The following is a 14,127-nucleotide window of genomic DNA, read 5'->3' as shown; positions in this document are numbered from 1 at the left end:
CAGTGCAGGGATGGGATCTTCCTAACAAAAACTGCAATTATTCTGCAGTGGCAAAATAGCAAAATGTCCTTAAAAGCTCAAGGCCAGCTACTCTGTATTTTCAAGAGGGAAAGACTCTTTTAAAGCTTTCCTTAAGTTAAATTCTGGGGGAGAAGATGGGGACCAACTCAAGGATGACACCTCCTGTCTTTCTCCAAAGCCACAGAGCTCTGCAGCCCTCACGTGTGCCCATGGAAGGGGTGGAAAATCCTGCCATTGCCATAGCTGCAACTTGGAAAATGGAAACTCTGATTTAGAGCAAGTACCTCTAGTGTTAGGGAATACGTTTTCCTTCAACAAAGAGGAATTTTTGCTGATCTGCATTTAGTTTGCATTAAGATGAGTACCACAGGAGCAAAGAGGTGCCATTTTTTTTTGTATCCACTTGGCCTTGATGTGGTTTCGCTGCTAGCTTGCCGTTCATCAGTTGCCTGCTCTTTAATTCATGAGGGCCTACACTGGAGATTTGTTTCAAGCCGTGGCTGAAACCGTCAGCCACTCCTATTGCATGTCCTTCTGCAAAGATAAGTAGGAGACTGAGCTTCTGCAGCACTTGCTGCTGTTAAACTCTTATCAGGAACATCAACCCAGCATTAAAAAGCAGTGCTGGGTAAAAGACAATGTCTTATTTATGTTTTCATGCAGTCATGTGCGAGCTACGGGGCTTGCCCTGACGGCCTTCCTATTTCATACCATCTCCAAAAAGACTGTTAAGGTAACCAGAGACACTGAAGTGGTGCTAGAGCCAGGGCAATTAAAGGAGCTACTAGAAAGCAGCATCTAAAATTAAGACATAAAACTAATAGTAAGAGAATAAATTTATCTCCTTGAGCTGGTCAAATCTTGCTGTGCTTTTTCCGTTTTGTAAAAGTTACCCACTGCTTCAGCATGTTTTGTGTGGCAGAGCATGTTAGAACTTCTGGATGGAAAGCAGAGATTTGCCACGTCGCTAGTCTCTCTGGAGTACAAATTAGATTAAAGCCTTTCTTATATCTTAAGAATGGTTTTCATGCAAGCAGATCCTGCATGCCTGAGGTGACTGCAACAGAACAAATGCATTGAAACTTCATGTTTGTTGTTTCATCTGAAGTTAGAATTTCTCTGAAGAAAAGATATTTGAGAAATCTGTTCACCACAGGGGTGAATATTTTTTAGCAATTGTTTTCTTTTTGAATGGCACAAAGAACAAGTTCAGACTAGAGCTTTCGTTCATGTGTGCCTTATTGACCTTTACTGCAACAGGTTCTCTGTGCTAATTTTGAGGGGTTTGCTTGCTTACTAAAAATACTTTGATGCATTTTCTGAGCTTTTGCTCAGAACACCAGTAGCTACAGTAAAGGAAATGGCAGACAGCCACGTACGTGAGCATTTATCGAGAGTGGTGGGAAAGGATGGCACCAAGGAACAGGCAGAGGGTCAGGCGAGCAGCAGCACAGGGAGGTGGAGAGCAAAGCAGGCAATTGAGCAGTAGGGCTGGAGCTTTTCAGCTTATTTGCTGCAGAGGAGCCGTGTTTTGTTAAGAATTTGTGTTTATTCTCCTTTCCCACACCCACACGCTTTGGTTGCTAGCTTTGGACTTCAGATTCTCCCAGCATTACAAAGCGAGCTCATCCCAAAGCTTGCCATTTTTGGAGTTTGCCAGCAAGCTTAAACTTAGTCTTCATGAGCAGACAGTGAGCAAGTGTTTTGAGAGGGCATTCTTCTTGGTGAGGGCTTCTTGTTTTCTTTTCCTTTTGAAGCGCTGGCAATTCGTGATTCCCAGAATTCAGGCATGTTTGTGCTTTCTTTAAGGACCCTCCAGCCCCTCCACAGTGCACTCTTAAATTTCACTTTCCACAGTAGTATTTCCAGAATAATTACAATGTTTCAAATGTTTTTGTTTCAGGATTTTGGGGAGGGTGGAAAACAGAGAAGAGTGTCTCTCTCTTGCATAGTATCACAGTGATTAGCCTTAAAAAGTTGACGATTGTTGCCCTGCCATGATGTCTGAACGCCTTCCTTATTCAGTCATTTAGGTGTGAGGTAAAGTCTTTGCCATGCTGGAACAACTGCTAGTAAATAATAATTTTTTAGCAAGATCTATTGCCGAAGCATACCACTTTTCCCCATCCTTAATTTTGAAGTCTTTGCTTGCAAGTTGCTGACCTCTGTTGCTTTGGTAGGTTGTGATGTTCCCCGAGAGGAAGTGAAGCCACTGGAATGGCAGTGATGCAGACAGGCTGCAGGAGCTAAATAGAAAGCAGATTTTAGCACAATCTAACCCTTTCAGTAGGAGTTAAATGACTGAAAATCTTGCATTCTGGCCTGTGAAGTGGAAATGAACAGATTTAGTATTCCAACTGAGTGACAGCAGGAATGCTTCACATTAATCTGAAACTGTATGTAAGCGTGGGAGAGTTCTGCTGTCATATTCACTCAGTGCTTGTGCATTTTTTCTTGCACTGAACTGCAACCAAACAGAGATGGATCAGAAGTCAAATGCTCTGTTAATTTAACCACGGGTTGTGTTTAATGGCATATGTAAATAAATTATTGATTGCACAAATTAAAAATGAAAATCTCTATGCTAATAGCATATCGCATCAATGCAGGTGGAGAAATATGGAAAATGCAGCGGATTAATAAATGACGTAGACTGAGAACTGCTTACATGCTTTTCTATGAAAAGTGAAGTTTTGAGTATCTTTTAGTGGGAGTATGTTTATATATTGTGTCACAGGGAAACGTGCAGGAGCAACAGTTGTGTTGGATTTCTCGGTATAAAATATTTTTTAAAACAGTGGTTTGAAAATAGTTCTACAGGCAGTTACATTCAACAATTCATACCAACAAATGGCACAGTCCTACCTTAAAGCACAGCTTGGTCCCCATTTACTGTTCTTTTACTATGGAGTCTTAATAGCTGACTGCAAAACCTTTCTGAATTCCTTGTGTTTAAAGAACTTTTGTGGGATTTTTTTAATGCATACTTCCAGCTGCTGGTTTTTTTCTAAGTAATAGTTGTTGAAACAGTCTTGTCTTATTTATCAGCAGTTGGATATGACCCACAAAACTATCTTTACTTATCTAAATTTATGCTGTAATTCAGGGGAAGGGGAATAAAAAGTGGGGAGAAAAAAAAATCTTTCCCAAAAAAGGGGATGAGAAAGGGACACTTGCTCAGTCAGGAAATCTTGCAGGTATGACCTGCTTTACTTCTGTGTAAGCTCTCCCTCGCCCATATTCTTGACATTTCTCACTGTAGTTCCTGCTGTGTTACACTCTGAACCCTTCAATGACTTTCGGCATCATACAGTCTAAGCACTTTCTAGTACTGCATTAACAAGAGTGACTAGTTTCTCTGGTCTCTCGGGAAAAATGCTTGGTTTTGGCATATCTTTGGTTTCGGATTGAATTGTCTGTGGACATTACTCTACATTTTTGTCAGAGTAGTGGACTTGATTCAGATCAGGAAGTTTGGGGTGGCCCTTACCTTCTGAAGGGGTTTTGCACCACACTTCCCTCAAACCTAAGATGTTCTGACATCCACTTAGATACACTTTTCCCTGTGGCACAGAGTTTGCTATGCCTGAGCAGACAAGCTTGTGCTGTAGTCTTCCTTTTGGAGTCTTTTAGGCCCTTCTTGCTGGGCCTAAGTCTTGGAAAATCTTGAGTTTAGGACCAAGACTACAAATGTGTTCATTATTGTGAGGAAGCCAGGATAGAAAAAAAGAAGAGGTGGACAGGGCTGCAGAAAGATGATGTGGTAGTAGGGGTTTCCTAAATGCTACCTTCCTTTTTGCAGTCTAATCTGATAAAGGTGTGAATAACCTTCAGGATGGGTTTGGGGACTCCTGTCCTGACAGCTGGCATATGCTGAGAAGTTACTATTGCTAAAGAAAATCCACACTGCATGCTGCAGTGTGTTTAAAAGGAAAGAAGGATTTATTTTTTAATGAAGTGCTGGCCGAGCCTCCGTGGCACCCCCTTTTTGTCATTCTCCTTCCAAGCCAGCGGGGCCAGGGCTGCATTTGTGGCTCGGGGTGACGTGAATGTGTCCAGAGCAACCTGCTTGGTTGCATCACCCGCAGGGGCCGCGTGGAAGGTGGGCTGGGAAGGTGGACCGCTGGAGAAGCCTTCTCAAGCATGCGTGGTCTCCACAGGGAGCAGAGATGGCAGTGTTTAACACCTCTGTCGCTCGATGTTGGATAAAAACGTATCCAGTCTTGGATGGTCCCTTGGACAGGTCTGGAGGCTTCAGGGAGGCTGACAGGAAGGCTGTTTTGGTGATAACAGCTTCTGGATGGGCTGGGAGAAGGTCGTTATATGGTGCTCACCTGCACTGCGGCTGCGAGGGAACGCTGGAGCCTGGCGGGTGCCGGTGCTCATCCGAGCCCCGGGGAGGCAACGTGTTGGTGCAGCTGCCGCTGCTGCGTGCGTGGGAGCGGGGCCGGGAGCGGGGCTCGCGCTCGCCGCGGTCGTGGCGCCGGAGCCGCGGCAGAGCGGGTTCGGCGGCGCTGCTGTCTGCGGCTCGCGGGAGCGCCTGCGAGGCCGCGCTGCTCCTCGTCGCGACAAACGGGCGCTGGCGGGAGCCTCCGGCTGCCCTCCCGAGGGGGTATCGTGGCTTGTAAACGGAGCTAGTTGCCACCGAGTGGCGAAGGGCCGAGGTTATCAGCGTCCTTCCGGCACGCTGAGGGTAGCTCGCTCTCCGCTGGGTGCTTTGGGGACTCCTAACCTGCAGGATAAGCTCCCGCGCCGCGAGCCCCAGGGCGGCAGTCTGCCCACCGGTTCATCCTCTTCTGCTGTGTCTGGTCTCGTATTTTCTTGAATTCTCCTTGCAATACCTTTTTCCTTGCAAATTGTTTTGGACTGACTCAGGTTTTTCTTTTTCCCTTTTGTGAACTGTTTAGCTGCTGCGATCCTTCTCAGAGATAGCAAATACTTTGTTTACTGTAAGCTCTTGGGCAGTCATTCATGTGGTTACACTGTGACACGGAAAAATCTTTCCGGCGCTCATTTGCACGCCCGCCCACGCATCTGCGCCCTCCTGGCCGGCCTGGGCGGGCGGCTTCGCCGTGTCACGCTGGCACGATGTCATAGGAAAGCGGCCGATTTGTCCTTAAAAAGCCTTGTCAGCGACGCAGGGCCGTTCGTGTTCCTCCGTCGACCTGCCTGAAACTGCTTGCTGCTTGCTAGCCCCGTAATTAATACTTGGCCGCCTTTGAGAACGGGTTGGTTTTGCTGCCCCACCTTCTCCTTGGGCAATCGCAAGGCGGTGCCTGCGTCCACGGGGAGCGATGTTCGCGTTCGTTAGCCCACGTGAGACGTGGGCCAGGCGCGCTGCTGCCTCCGCTGCTCCCCGCGCGGGCGCTCGCCCGCCCGGGACCAGGCAGCCTACGTGGGCCGTGGCTTGCAGTAATTTTTTTCTGGTGAGCCTCTTAGGGGGCTTTTTTCTAGCCGCAAGGACCCAGGAAGAGAGAGGCGCCTCAAAAGGGCTGATAAAACCCTCTTTGTGCAGCTTCAGTTGAACCTGAACGGAGCCGCGTCAGGGTTTTCTTACCCTGTAAAACGATGCCGTTCTTCTGGGCCCCGGATTGCTCGAGTGCTTTTGATTGTCTTGCAGTAATTGAATAGCCGCGCTGTGTAACCTGGGATGAAGGAATTAGGGCTGTTTATTCAGCAAACAGATGTCCTGGATTGCGGTGTGCTTACGATCCTACTAGCTTGCATCTTCCATTAGTTAATATTGCCGACTACTCAGGCTGTCGTTCTTGCACTGATAATTTTGCATTTGCTAATGTGTTTCAGTGCCTTAAAGGGAGCTTTGGAGACTTGTAAAATTCATAAGGTAGTGCTACGTGTCCATCAAACGCCAGTCCCTCAGTAGATGAGGGTTGCCCCTACAAACCCCTCCAACATCCCGTATTATATTGCTTCAAACCAGCACCTATTACCAGAATTGCCTCAGCCCTATTGAATTTAACTGGATGAGATCCTAGCCTGGCTTGCTAAATGGATAGGGAATGAGTGAAGTAGCTTTCAATATGTGCATCCTGCTCCTGTGCGATGCTGGCTGCAGTCGGATGCATATAGAGAGCTTGCTCTGCCCTCAGTCCTTTTCTGGCTTGTCCCTGGCCCTCTGCACTTCTGAGCAGCTTCAGACAGCTGGCAGGATTGAAAACAATTGTGTCTTGCTCATTCTTACCAAGCCCCTAAAATTGATATTGGGCTGCAAGTTACTAAGCTGACATGCTGGCAGAAGCCGGTGGGCTAGATAAGCTATTTCCAGCCTTCCATGGGGATAAGGCCCAATATCTCACTGGAAGTGAGTTGGGAGCCCCCTTCCTTTGGGGCAGTGGCTGTGATAGATTTTAAGAGAGTTAACCTTACAGCTATACCTGTAATGTATAGAAAAGCTACTTTTCGTATTTCCAAATTACATTGGGTATTGTTTTTTTCTCTCCCTTGGCAGTCTGAACTAAGCAGATCTGGCTTTTATAAGAAGAGAAATATGATAAACAATGCCTATAAAAATGCTTGTAGCTTTCACTATCATTTCTAAAATACTGTTTCTGAGAATTATGTTGATGCAAAGGAAATACACAGTAATAGAGGAGAAGCTCGGTAGGGAGGTGCCAAGTTATGATGACCTGCAAAACACAGCTACCTGGCTGCAGAACCCGTGAGTACCGTACTGGGTTTGGACAAGTAGAAACTTGAGATTCCACCTGTCCAGTCTTTATACTCTGCAAGAGATTACGGGTTTGGGGCAAAATCCTGGGCCATCAGCTCTGCAGGATTCAGCCATCAACAGCAGTGCTCGCCATGGGCTCTTCTGCAGCCTTTTTCTGTAGGTAGCTGGAAGCCATCTATGGTTCTGCTCTGCAGCTCATCCGTGGGTCATACAAGACATAAGTTGCAATTGCCCCTTACCCTCATTTTGGTTGGTATTTCGAGTGATAAGAGTAAGGATGCCTGAATGGTTACATCTCATGGCATTAGCCTCACAAAAGGTAGTTTTCTGGTGAGCTGGTGAACGAGCTACATAATTGCTGCAGTAAAAGGGGTCTCGATTCCAGTATGGGGCTGTAAGAAAAGCTTTTTACCTTAGCTTTGCCCTTAAAAATGGGAAATGTACAGCGCAAAAGAATGCTGGAAGAGAAGGGAGGTTAGATTTCTGTCACCTCAGAAAGGAGATTAGTAAAGCAGGCTGTCAAGTGAGCATGAGATATGCTCTGCACATGCTGTTATGTGAGATGCCAGAGGGATGTTCCTGGCTCCTTGATGACTGTTACTAGCAAGACCTTAGCCTGTTCTTGGCTTTTCCAAGTTTCAGTTTGTAATTGAAAAAAAATCGTTTCTTTTTCTCCCTCCCTGTTTCCTTTCACTTTCTTCCTGCTTCTTTCTCTCCTTGTGGCTTCTGTATCTGAGGAGAAAAGGAGAGCTTGCAATGCCCAACAAACACCCGACAGTGCTTACGTTTTGCTTGCTCTGGCCTAACACCTGCCTGAAACAGACCTCATCTGAAAGTAGCTGAACCCCAGAAAGAACTGTTTTAGGTGGTCTCCACTTGGAAGTAAGTTCATAGCTTGTTTTAATCTGTATTAAAAGTGTAGTAGCTGTTTCAGATTAGAACCATGTGGTGACAAACTCGTTTTCTGGAATAGGAGTCTCCGTGTATTGGCGTGAATAGCAGGACAGCAATTACTGAAGAGCTCTGTGTGCAGACAGGTTAGTGAGGGCTGAGAGGAGCTGAGGCATGACTGCACCTCCTAATTAGCGCTGGATTAGACTTTTGCCAGAGGGAAGGGCAAGGCAAGAGCAGCTCTGAACTTGTATCGTCACCGGAAGTGCCTGAGCACAGAGACACTGCTGAGTGTCCCCGGGAAGGGAGCAGCACCGAGGTGCGCTTGGAGCGGCGCCCCGTTATCTCTGGGGAACGTTGCAGGCAGGGCAGGCGCGAGCTGGTGCGGGGCTCTGCTCCCAGCTGGTTTCTCAACAGTCGCTTTGCCTGCGGTTGTCCTCCCTCTTGCTGGAGGTCCCTGCGCGGAAGCCCCAGGACCATCCTTCTCTCTGTCCCTCTGGAGAAAGCACTAGGGTTGGCTCCCCTCGAATTCAAACCCCAGGTGCTGTGGCCATGGACCAGCAAGGGCCCCGGAGCTGACCCCGACCTCAGGGTATCTGAGGGGCTCTCGGAGAAGGGATCAGCTTCTCTGAGAAGGGGACAGCTTTCAGAGTCCCCGTGGCATGCTGTCACGCAGCGGTGCGACCTCCCGGGAGCACACCTCGGCCCTTGCAGGTCCGCATCGCCTCTGCGCTTGATCGACGCGGGGTCCCGCGCATCCCTGCCGCCCGTGCGTGTCCATAGGGGCAGCAACGCTGGGGCTGCTTCCTCGCGTTGTGGCGGTGGCACGGCCACGGCAGCTGGGCAAACAGGGCAGGATTTAAACCTCCCGGCGCTTGCGCTTTGCACTGCAGAAACGGAGTGTCCCAGGCACCGGCCATAGCCCAGGGAACCGGCCGTAGCTCGGGCGGCACTGGGAGCACCGCTTCTCTCCTACTGTCATTTCCCACTGTAGTTTTGGGGCTTGTGTGTGGTTAGGAGAGAAAAAAACTGTGCACCGCGTGAGCCGTTCACGCCTGCCTGCCTGTGCCTGTGTTGTCCTTGGGGCGGGTCCTGAGGGTCAGGTTGTGTCTTGGGGCCGGCCGGGGCGTTTGAGCGCTCCTGCGTCGTGAGGCCGGGCTTGCAGGGCGTGCACAACCTCGCAGCAGGGCTGTAAGGCTCCCCGGAGCCTAGCAAGCGTTTCGTTTGGGATTTCTGGCATGGCAGAGGCACCTACATTCCCTTGTCTTTGTTATCAGGGTTTTTCTGTTGTACTCAGTGAACTCATGGTTAGATCATGTGATTTCTGCTGGTCTGTGGCTCCTTGCAAACTGCTGATTTCAATTTAAGAGCTACCTCCGGTGCAGCAGGCCAGTAGTGTACCTGTGGATGAGCCACACATGAAGGGTTTTCTAATCCTCTCTCTCATTTCTGTGGACAAAGGATCACTGCAGATGGCAAGAGATTTCTTGCACAAATGCTGGGTTTAGATTTGCTTTTAGGTATGTGCTAAGCCTCCACACAGACTTTGGATCAAGCTGGCTATGTAAGACTTAGCTTAGCCCATTCTGTGTAAACGCTCAAACAAACCAGGAAACAGTGTAAATATTAAGCACGATGATTAGGTTAAATCACCTCAGGGTTTCAGCCTCACCGGACTGAACATCTGCTTCCATAGCAGAAATAGCGAGGTGCTGCACTTCAGGCAAACCTGGCCTCAATCCGAGGGAATGTCATTTTATGTCACTCCCCATGTGTATCTTCCTTTGCCATTCGGTCTATACCGGGCTGTACTTTTGTGTGTATCCTTCTTTTGTTTCCTTTCAGCCATGTAAGAGAATGTATTGTGGTTGCTGAGTATCGAGTGCTTCTATTGCTTGTTATTGAATACTGGCTCTGGTGTCTTTCCAGTTAAGCTCTATGCACCTTTTGTCTTTGAAAATCAATGGAGAGCAAATTAAAAAGGAGCTAGTTTTCAGTGGTACCTTTCACTAAAAAAAAAAAAAATCCGTTTATGTTTGCTGATGACAAGAGAGGTTTCTAGGGAGGCCCATCTGGGAGACAAAATACGGCCAGTGCTCTTAGTAAGCACCAGGAAACTTTTTTTTGTTGTGGAAAACCTTGGATGCCTCATAGCCACTCTCATCTCAACAGAAAAACAAAATTCCGGGGCATTATTGTGTTTACAGCAGATGTTGCTTTGTGCTGCAGCGTCTTGATGTGCAAACAAGTGAAGGGTCTTGGGAATTCTCCTGAGATCGTAGGAAAGAATATCTAAGATTAGTCACCAAAAGCCAGGATTGTGCAGCAGGTTTGGCAGTGCGGGAGTAGAGAAGGACACCAGATGAGGCCTATTGCTAGTACCTTCCTGCTGGGAGTGGGGGGTTTGGGGATCCCGATACGCGGTGGTAACAGCCGAACCTGCCTGCGACGAGTCCAGACTCCTCTGGAACTCGGGAAGATGCTGAGGCCTTGTTCGCTTAAACATTGCAATGAGCTGTGGGAGCCTTGCAGAGTTTGATATGCCAAAGAAGGGGTTTGCTTAAGTTTCCTTAAAACAAGGAAAAAAGAAAGAAATGTACTGAAAATAATTGAGTTTCTGGTGCTTTGAAAGCTTCTCAGTGTTCTTCCAGCTCTCTTCTTCTGTGAAAGCATGTCCTTTTGATTGCAGTTCGGGCTTAGCAGAGTACAGTACATCTTGCCACGGAGTGAGTAAATGAGCCCCGCTCGGCAGCTGCTAGTGAATGACCATGTCGGAGCATGCCTTGGCTTATCAGTGAAGGCGGCCTAATGTATTCAGCCCAGCCTACCTGAGCATCCTCTACAGCGGCGAACCCAATTAACTGTTTTTCTACTTGCTCTGTGAATGGTTTCAGCAGTTACGGAGGTGCTTCATTTTACAGTGTTCCAGTAAGACGTGCCGGAGAGCGCCCTGGCCGTTTGTCTCACGCACCAGTTGCTCTCCGCTGCCCAGAAAATGCACCAGGAGCTTGCTGCGGCACAGGCTGGCGAGGCTGTGCACGAGCAGAGCCTGGCTCATTAGCGTTACATTCATTAGTTCCTAAAAGCATTCTGAATCAGATCTGGGGGCATGAGGAAGAGATTTACAATGTATCCTACCAGTGTGACAAAATGTTCTTAGTCAAAAAGAGAAAATGGGCCTCTCTGGACCATTCTAAGGGATTTTATTGTTTAGCTGTTGTTTTTCAAGATGCCTCAAACTATTTGGTTTTGTGTTTCTCTGTTATCTTCAAGACAGTCCTCCCACAAAAAGGCAAATACCTGCTTTTACTGAATTATTAACAACAATAGATGGAGCTTACGTATCAATGAAAATTATGGACGTTTCCCAAGGCAATTGATTTAAACGGAGTTAAATTTAGTGGAAGCTTCTATTGGTATAATGAATGCTCATTATAGAGTCTAATGTGCTTTAGGGGCTTGAAAACCTTCTCAGTAGGGAAGCCAGGCTGCTGTTTTCCAGCAGAGGCACAGATGCTGTACCATGGCACTGCTGTCATGACTGTGTCCCGTCACTGTGCCAGAACATGTCTCTTTAACCTTGTGCGTTGTTTTCCTGTTGCAGAAGACCACCTCCCAGCTGGCTTCCCCACCATTGATATGGGCCCGCAGCTCAAGGTAGTAGAAAAGGCCCGCACAGCCACGATGCTCTGCGCCGCCAGCGGGAACCCTGATCCTGAAATCTCCTGGTTCAAGGACTTCCTGCCTGTCGATACGGCAACTAGCAATGGGCGAATAAAGCAGCTCCGCTCGGGTAAGGTAGCAAAGCAAGTAAGCCTTCCTTACCTCCTCACTTCTCCTCTTGTTCTCTTTAGTTACTATGATTTTTTTTCTCTCTGTGATGCTGAAATGCAATTCTAAACCCAAACGTCAATTTGATTTGAGCTTGTTTCTTTTACAATATGAAAACAGTTTTTGGAGCTGATCCACCCTGACAAGGTATCGTGGCTTGTTAAAAGGAGGGATTAGCACGGACATGACTTTTGGAGCATCACCTGGGTTTCTTCTTCAATAGACCATCTTGATTTTGCCCCAAATCATTGGTAGGCTCAAGACATTTCACTACTGACTCAACAGGCCTCAAATACTTTTAATTGCAGAGAGCAAATCGTTATAAGAAAACAGTGATTGAGGCTTTACAATCAGTGGTCATGTATTACTTCACTCCTTACAGACTCTACAAGGCAACACTGTGTTCTGTTGAGATCTTTATCATTTTTGCTATGTGACAGGGCAAGAATAAAAAAAAAACTCAAGAAGTAGCAGTTCTGTGGATTTCAAAGGGACATGGACACAGTTTTGAAGGCACACTTTCTCTTATTGTTGATAAACTGAGTACAAGATTTTGAGAGACAAGCTGTTAATTCCTGTCAGCGGCTAGGAATGCATGCATTTTTGCAAGGAACTCTTGTTTCTCTGCTGCGCTGTTCAGACTCTGGGACTGTAGGGCCCGTTAGAGAGTTAAAGCAAATAAAACATTGCTTTATTCATTGATGACTAAAAGTGCAGCTCCCCAGTGTGAATTGCAGAGGCTGTTTAACAGTGCAGAGCAACGCTCTACAGCAGCTTTAGTCTGGGGAAAAAAAGCCCTTTGTATCCTACAGAAAGTGCAGAAGAGAACGAAGCTGGAACAGCTTCTGTCTAGAGAGGTCTTGTGCTTAAATAAGAGGCAGACTGCCTTGCCTGGCCGTGCTGCATCTCTGGGCTCTCAGAAGGCATTTGTCTTGAGGGTTGCTGCCAGGAAAATACCATCTTCCTCCCAGCAAGGTGAACATTTAATACATTTCTCCATAGCAGGTGCCCTCTGCACAAGTCTGATGATGCTTGGCTGATAAGCAACCTTTAATTTGGGGGAGTGGGTAATGAGACATTACTCTTGTCAGAAATAGAAGCCAGCCTGACACTCCTGATCCCACCTTGATGTACCACGGAGCGCTAATTATACTAATGCGTTTATAGCTTATGAAATTCCCCAGTGACCTTTAGCTTATCTCCCCCACAACATGGCTTAATCTTGATCTGTTTATGCTGAAAGAAAATATCACACTTGTTAATTATTCTGAGAAGCTTTAGGAAGCAGCGACAGGAAAGTGCACATGGATGTATTTCACTTCATAGCTGACTAAATCAGCATCAGAAATTACCATAAACGAGCAGCAAGGCAGCTCCTGATGCTCTTGCTATGCATTCTCCAACCCCCTTTTTGCAGGCACTTGGCTGCCTCTCTGCCAGCTGCTTCACAGGTTTGGTGAGATAGGAAACTTAAAAAAAAGCTAGTAAACGCTGTCACTGTGTCCAAATTTTGTTTCCTATTTACCGTTTTTAAGCAACATCTCAATTGAATATTTCACCTGGGATTCCAGCTCTAGAGCTGGCTGCTTACTGAAGACACAGTAATTACCAAGGGAGGTGTCAAGGGAACCTTTTAGAAATCAATGAGCAGCGCACATCTGCAAACTTGCAAAAGAAATTGATTAGCTCTCTAATGTAGTAAGGGAGGTTTCCACAGTTCAGCGCAAGAGACTTCCAGGTATGATTGAAGTTTTATTTTTAGGGACCTGATGACACCAAGCCAAGATTCACCAAGGCTCTGTCCCACCCTTGCAAGAGTGAGGAACAAGAAGTTTACCACTTCTCGTGGCAGAGAAGTTTCCAGGTTCCAGCCACCTCTGCTGGCTTTCATGGCTTTTTCTCTGTTTTTCTAGTTGGTGTAAAGTAGGGCATCCCTCTTGGAGTGCCTGGGTCCCACTTACCCGGCTGCAGTCATCCTGTGTGAGCACTGCGGTAGGCTGGGCAGTCTCCGATCCATTTTGCAAGGTGCTAATTGAACTCACTAGTACTATACCGTAGTGGGATAGAATTGTTCCTCAAAAAAAAGCATTTTTAAATAGGTACTTCATTACATGCGAGAGTGTAATAGTTTGCAAAGTCTCTGCTCCATTAAGATTGTATCTTACCGCCAGCCTGGCATATCTGCATGAATGTCATTTTATATCGTCTCAATCTAAATATACGCTCATTTAATTTCATTTAATTAAAACCCAATAAAACTAGACAGATGTAATATACTTAAAATAGTTATGATGCAATGTCAGCCCAATACTACATGTATAGGGTGTCCAGCCTTCACCTAGTACATAATATATTATTATTCAGGTTTACTAAGTATAGGTCATAAAGGTCAAAACAGCTTTGGACTCCAACTTAGATGGGGGATTGAGGGGTGATTTCATTTCTTCAGCCTCCTAGTGTGATATAAATGGCTAGAGGTAAAGACACATGCCTGGGGAAGGTGCTTTCTTCTGACCCTCACAGTTATGTGGGCTGGCAGTGCTCTGGGGGCTTCAGGCAGGTCTTTCAGCTAACATGCAGTCAGATCATGTGCCTAAGTGGGCTCTGAACAGCAATTTTTAGAGGTCTGTTCATCTTCAGTCAATGTACTAGAGAGTTTGTGCTGTCTTAAGCCATTTTAACTCCAGAGTATT

At 46.8% G+C, this 14,127-nt stretch overlaps 1 protein-coding gene across 7 annotated transcripts in view; it reads left to right on the top strand.

The window, feature by feature from the left end:
* PTPRF (protein tyrosine phosphatase receptor type F) overlaps positions 1-14,127 on the top strand; it is a 386,501-nt gene that overhangs the window by 266,976 nt on the left and 105,398 nt on the right. For all 7 annotated transcript variants that reach the window (XM_062581931.1, XM_062581932.1, XM_062581929.1 and 4 more), the window contains one exon: positions 11,208-11,396. In XM_062581931.1, coding sequence (XP_062437915.1) covers positions 11,208-11,396 — 189 coding nt within the window. The remainder of the gene's footprint in view (positions 1-11,207; positions 11,397-14,127) is intronic.

Source organism: Rhea pennata, chromosome 8 (genome assembly GCF_028389875.1).
Source record: "Rhea pennata isolate bPtePen1 chromosome 8, bPtePen1.pri, whole genome shotgun sequence".
Taxonomy (NCBI): Eukaryota; Metazoa; Chordata; class Aves; order Rheiformes; family Rheidae; genus Rhea; species Rhea pennata.
This window is presented reverse-complemented; position numbering and strand designations above follow the sequence as displayed.